Source organism: Elephantulus edwardii, unplaced genomic scaffold (assembly GCF_000299155.1).
Source record: "Elephantulus edwardii isolate Elephantulus edwardi_28Jun2011 unplaced genomic scaffold, EleEdw1.0 scaffold00274, whole genome shotgun sequence".
Lineage (NCBI taxonomy): Eukaryota > Metazoa > Chordata > Mammalia > Macroscelidea > Macroscelididae > Elephantulus > Elephantulus edwardii.
Window position 1 is genome coordinate 3,119,574 of NW_006400024.1, and position 6,694 is coordinate 3,126,267.

Genomic DNA, 6,694 nt, shown 5'->3' on the forward strand with positions numbered 1-6,694 from the left:
GCCCTTCCCAAACTTGAGGCTCTGCCCACCAAATGCACGCTGGTAAATCTTCCCATCTTCGGTTTTGCTGAATGGCATGCCGTAATTTTCTAGCTATGAAGCATAAAGACGAAAAAAAGCCATTATGTTAAGGTTGTCAATATACACAAATCTGCCCAACTTTCTCCTGCAGAGCAGCTGGTGGATTTGAACCACATGCCTTTGGGATTTTAGCACAGCTCCACTACACCACCAGAGTTCTTTGAAAGCAGAGCTGCAAACCCAAAACTAATAAGAGGGCTTAAATTACGGCCAACACTTGTTCTGTGCCGTTGGGCAGCCTGCGACTCAGCGACCCTATGCACAACAACTCTGAAGCCTGCCCTGTCCTGAGCCAGTCTCACTGACTCTGACACACTTAATCCCATCGCCCCAGTTATCGTGTCAATCCATCTCATCTGGGGTGTTCCTTTCCAGCACTGTCCCTCCTCCCTTCCTAGACGACGTCCTTCTCTAAGGACTGGCTCCTCCTGGTCACATGCCCAAAGTGTGTGAGACAGAGCTCCAAAATCCTAGCTTCTGAGGAAAAACTTGGTTTCATCCTCTCCAAGAGAGATCTATTTGTTCTTTTGGCAGTCCATGGTATGTTCAAGACTCTTCTTCAGTACCACAACTCAAAGGCATCAATTCTTCATCTGTCATCCTTAGTGACTGTCCAGCTCTCTGATGCATACCATGTAACTGCAAAGATCATGGCCTGGATCAGGCACACCTTAGTCCTTAGACTGACATCATTGCTCTTTAGCACTCTGGAGAGGGACCTGATAACTGGTACCAAGCATGTTGACTGTGGAGACAAGCAAGCTAAATCTTTTAACCTCATACTCTTCTCCATCCATCATGGTGCTGCCAATTGGCCCAGTAGTGAGAATCTTTGTCTTCTTAATGTTTAGCTTCAATCCATATTAAATGCCAACACTTAGGAAAGGAAAATACTTCTTTCTAAACAATTTGAATAAACAAATCGGGGGGGAGGAGAGGGGGACTCCCTTATTACCAAAGTTAATCCCTTCTTTTGGCAGGTCTCATGGAACAAACTGCTCTCAGCTCCCTTACATTGCCTAATCTCGCTCAACAGCCCAGGTCCCCACACCCCATCGTGCCTGGCCTCACTGGAAGGTCCTTGGCCCAACCTCTTACCTCAACCACTGAAGCAGGTGCCTGTTCCGTCATGTAATGGATGGCATCCTGGTCCCCCAGCCAGTCTGACCCCTTCACAGTGTCATAGAAATGCCATCTCCAGTTGTCCTCCTCCATGTTGCCCAGGGCAGCGTTGATACCCCCCTAGAGGCCAGAACACATGAGGGTGCAGTGAACAACAGTCTACCACTTCTCCGTGCCGCCTCTACCCAACAAAGCAGACCATCCAATGACAAGCTCTGCCCTGAAGAAAGGAGGACAGCCTCTACCATGGACCTTCCCTCCCAAGCCGACTGACATGGTCAACTCCTCATCTTCAGTCTAGCATCTCTAAAGGAGACATAAAGCTATGCTCCTTCAAGCTTGTTTAAAGGTTCAAGCGAGGAGTTATTCAAGAAACACTTAATATTTAAATGGTATAGGACCTGACACGCAGGCTATTCAACAGATCAATTGGGATGATGTGTTCAAATGTGCAAGGGATACAGCTAGAGAGAGTGGGGATGACAGCTGTAGCAGAGGTGGGATGAGCTGATGGATGCAGGGCTTCCTCTCACCTGGGCTGCAACAGTGTGGGACCTGGTGGGGAACAGTTTGGTGATGCATGCTGTATTGAATCCTGCTTCAGAAAGGCCAAATGCAGCTCGCAGGCCGGCCCCTCCTGCGCCAACAACAACCGCATCGAATTCATGATCCACAACTGGATACTGAGTCGAAATCTGGGAAAGAAAAATCCACTATTAACCTTGCACTCAGTAGTGACTGCCGTGAACTCACGTATTACTGCTGCCGTGTGCCATCGAGTCAGAACTGACTCAGAGCTGCCCCTCCGGGGGTTTTCTGAGGCAGGAGATTGCACCTTGTGGAGATGAACTGTGTATGCCTGGTTTGGAAGCACAATTCCTTATCACTAAGGCACTAGAGTTTTCTGAGGTCACATGATGGATATAAATGTCAGAAGCAACAGAAAGGAGGTGAGACTCAGGCTCCAAAGACCGCCACTCCTCCTGGGGCCATGCCCAGAGGGCAGGAGGGTTGGACAGAGGGCGAATACCCTCCAGTGAGGAACCTGCCAGCAGCTGAAATGCCAAAAGCATCAAAGTACCCTTGAAAGAATCAACTTCTGAAGAAAGAGTAACCATTCGGATCATGTCAACCCAGCTCCTGTGAAGCGAAGGACAGCAGAACACTGGCTCTGGTGCTTTCTATCTACGCTCCTTTCTTATTTCACTCTTTGGTTTACACCCACATGTGCTCAGAATCCGATGCAGGTGGGTGACAACTCCCCACCTATCACCCCCGAGGACCTCATGAAATCACAGTGCTGGGTGTCCTCTGGCGAAGACTATACTCCAGCCCATTGAGGTGATCACTCAAACTGAGGACAGATCTGTGCTTCCAACTAAGGACGTGAAGGGACACGACCATAGTAGCTTATGAGGACAGTGCTGTGACAGTCACTCCACATGAAGGCAAACGGCATCAAGAAGAGGGACTTAAGACACAACAGCGAGCAGGGCAGGACAGTAAACAGGAAACCCTGTACCAAAATGTCAGGGCCCCGTTTCCAGCAGACTTCAGTAACAATCTAGAGAGTGCTGCTGTTCACGGGCACTTCATTGTCTTGCTGTGTCGATTTAAAATACATGAGAGCTAGAAGCCAGAAACTGTTTATAACCATCTTCACATGTGCACCACAATTATTATACTGGAAAGAGTCCTAGTGGTGCAATGGTTAAGTGCTCAGGGTCCTAACTCCCCAGCCCCTCCAGGGTGAACTGCTCCAACAGAGATGTCAGCTGGGAACCCCTGCAGGAACCTACATCTCTCCTGTCGGGTCACACTATGAGCTGGAGTCAACGTGATGGCACAACACTACCCTCTAAATATGCAGCCTAGGCACTGTCATTGTTAAGTGCTGTCGAGTCGAGTACAACTCATAGCAACTCCATCAACAACAGAACTGAACTCAGCTCTATCCTCTGCCACCCTTGTCCCTGATACATACGTTCTGAGGCTACTACTGTAGCCACTTCATCAGTTCATCTCATGGAGGGCCTTCTTCTCCATCACTGGCCCTCCACCTTTCTAAGCATGATTCCCTATTCTAGACAATAGCCTCTGCAAACAATATGTTCTCCAATACCCCCAATCTGTCCTTTCTCTCTGCAGTCCATGCGAGAGTCGGTATTCTTCAGCATAATTCAAATGCATTCATTTTTCTTCTGTCATCTTCATATACTGTCTAGCTCTCAGATGCATAGGTAATTGGAGACTGTAGACTGAATCAGGCGCACCTTATAGTCTTAGACTGACATGACTGCTTTTCAGGACTTGAGGAGAACAGCATACTTTCCTAATGCTGTAAGTCTCCTGACGTCCTGACTGCGGATACCATGGGTGTGGACTGTGGACCCAAGCAAGATCAAAGAGGCCTGGGCATCAGACCCTGTGAAAATGGCTTTGAAGAGACCCAGGCACTACTCTCATATGTGAGAAGTGGCAGAGCTCACAACTCTCTGAACGCAAGCAGTTTATAAAGAAGAACAGAAAGCCATGGACTTACTGAATCTGAGACTTTCGCAGATGACCTTTTGTTTCCATCAACGGTGAAATGGAAACGACGTGTACCCGTCCGGGATGTTGCTTCTGAGCACTGTTGGGAGAGGACAGAAAGTGAGAGTCTTCAGTGACACACATGGAGGTGGACTGTGTACCCAGCTCTGTGGTCCTGTAGAAGCCTAGAGAGCAAAAGAGGCAGGGAGCCGCTCCAGTCGGAACCAACACACAGCTGACCCTGAGGAGGTTTTCCAGAGACTGTCCATCCTTCCCTAAGGCGTCAGTGGGAGGTTCAAGGTGCCAAAGAAGCACTGCCTGTGGGTTAGCAGGGTAGCTTCCTATGGGGTGAGAAGAGGAAGGAAACGGGAAAGTGAAAGTGGGAAAACAGCCACAGCCCAGCCTCTTCTCTCTACCTGACTCGACTGTAGGAAAACTGGTGCTGGATCAAACTCATCCCCAGTAAGATGTTCCTGAGAAAATTATCAACTGAAGAGTTAAATACAAAAGCAAAAAAGAGTTTTAAATTACGTTTAACTTAATAGAGAACGAGAAACACATCTACCCTGCATCCCTATGAGGAAGGGGTAGGTGCTCTGCAAACAAGAAAGCATTTTTACTGGATCTCTTAGGAGCTCCAAATGGCAGGCATTGTGGTCTAATGGGAAAAGGCACTGGACACACAAAACTAGACAGGACATGGGAAGGTAGAAGAGACAACTGGTAGAAAATACAGGGCAGAGACTTGTGAGCTAATCCTATATCCTACTACCCACAGACTTCCAGGTGAGGTTCCACTGCCAGGACACTTTCCCCTGACCCATGCAACTCTCTAAGTCTCACCAAATACCCCACCCTATGTACAATGTACTCTAGAAAGAGTGTGAACGAAGTCATGGTCTAGGACACTTTCTGCAAACCTCGCCACTGCAACTCTGTAAATCTCACTAAATATTCCACACTGAACTCTTGTGGCCCAGTAGTAAGAAAGTATACTGCGATACCAAAGGCACATGATTAAAGTCCACCAGTTGCTACAAGGCACAATAATGGGCTATCCTGGCAGAGAGATTGGTGGACTGTGGCTATATGCAGATGAAATGATAGTGTACACAGAAAAGCCCAAGGACCCAATTAAAAAAAACAACAAACTGTTACAGCTAGTAAATGAAATTAGTAGAATGGCAAGATAGTATCAATATACAAGTCAGTGAAATTCCTCTAATGTAACAAAGAAAACAGAAAGGAAGAAAATAAGAAAGCATTTATAATAACCAACCACAAATTGAGATACTTAGAAACAAACCTAACTAGAGAAATAAAATATCTTTACAAGGAAAACTACAAAACATTTCTGCAAGAAAAAATAAAAGATCTAAATAAAAATGGATAACTTCATGGATAGGAAGACTCAAGAGAGAAAATGACAATCCTACCAAAAGCAATCTACATGTTTAACACAATCCCAATACAGATAACAAATTCATTTTTCAAAGAGATAGAAAAAGTAATTGGCAAGTTTATTTGTAGAAGAAAGAGACCTCAAATAAGCAAAGTACTTCTGAAAAACAAGAATAAAGTGGGAGGCATACCCCTCCCTGATCTCAAAACCTACTACAAAGCAGTAATAACTAAAACAGCATGATACTAGTACAGTAACAGACACACAGATCAATGGAATAGAATCGAGAACCCAGAAATTAATCCATCTATCTATGGTCAACTGATATTCAACAAGGAAACGAAACCTAACAAATGGGGAAACGACAACCTCTTCAACAAATGGTGCTGGCAAACCTTGACTGCTACCTGCAGAAAGCTGAAGCAGGATGCACACCTCTCACCCTATGTTGTTGTTGTTATGTGCCATCGAGTCGCCTGCAACTCATAGAGACCCTATGTACAAGAGCCCTAAACGCCGTTCTATCCTGTGTCAACCTCACTGTCTCAAATACACTCATTCCCACCACTCCAGTCACAGAATCGATCCATCTCATTGAAGGTCTTCCTCTCCTGCGCCGTCCCTCCACTCTCCCAAACATGATGTCCCTCTCCAAAGACCAGTCCCTCCTTGCAGCATGCCCAAAGTATGTCGGACGAAGATTCAGAATCCTGGACTCCAAGGAATATTCCGGCTTCACCCTCTCCAGGACAAAGCTGCTTGTTCTCCTAGCAGTCCATGGTATATTCAACACTCTTCTCCAGCACCACAGCTCAAAGGCATTAATTCTCTTTCTATCACCCTAATTTACTGTCCAACTCTCCAATGCATAGCATGTAACTGCAAAGACTACAGTCTGGATCTAGTGTGGCATCAAGGTTGGAGGAAGACTCATCAACAACCTGCATTATGCAAATAACAAACTTGTTTATGACTGAAACTGAGGAGGACCTGAAGTGCTGGCTGCAGAAAGTCAAGGACTGCAGTCTTCAACATGGATTGAAGCTTGACATCAAGAAAACAAAGATTCTCACCACTGGGCTAACTGGCAGCATTATGATAGATGGTGAAGGGATAAGACTGTTAACAGCTTTAGTATTGAAGAGCAACGACGTCAGGCTGGAGACTAAGGTGCGCCTGATTCAGGCTATAGTCTTTGCAATTACATGCTATGCATCAGAGAGTTGGACAGTGAATAGGGATGACAGAAAGAGAATTGATGCCTTTGAGCTGTGGCGCTGGAGAAGAATGTTTAATACATCATGGACTGCCAAGAGAACAAACAGGTTCATCCTAGAGAGGGTGAGGCAAGGATTCTAGGACTTCGTCTAAATACTTTGGACATGTTGCAAGAAGGGACTAGTGCCACCAGGGAAAACATCATACAGCAGGTAGATATGAATGACACTGGTATTAGAATCATCCTGAGAAGTAAAACTGAAAGTCACTACAATAGTCTAAATAATGTAATTTTAGATGTTGTTTGTTGTTATGGGCCGTCGAGTCGCTTGTGACTCA

At 46.0% G+C, this 6,694-nt stretch overlaps 1 protein-coding gene across 1 annotated transcript in view; it reads right to left on the bottom strand.

Moving 5' to 3' along the window:
* SDHA (succinate dehydrogenase complex, subunit A, flavoprotein (Fp)) overlaps positions 1-3,811 on the bottom strand; it is a 21,772-nt gene extending 17,961 nt beyond the window's left edge. Inside the window, 3 exon segments of the mRNA XM_006903814.1 lie at positions 2-93; positions 1,737-1,898; positions 3,746-3,811. Of these exon segments, the coding sequence (XP_006903876.1) occupies positions 2-78 (77 nt within the window). The 5' untranslated portion in view covers positions 79-93; positions 1,737-1,898; positions 3,746-3,811.
* Positions 3,812-6,694: the final 2,883 nt, after the last annotated feature.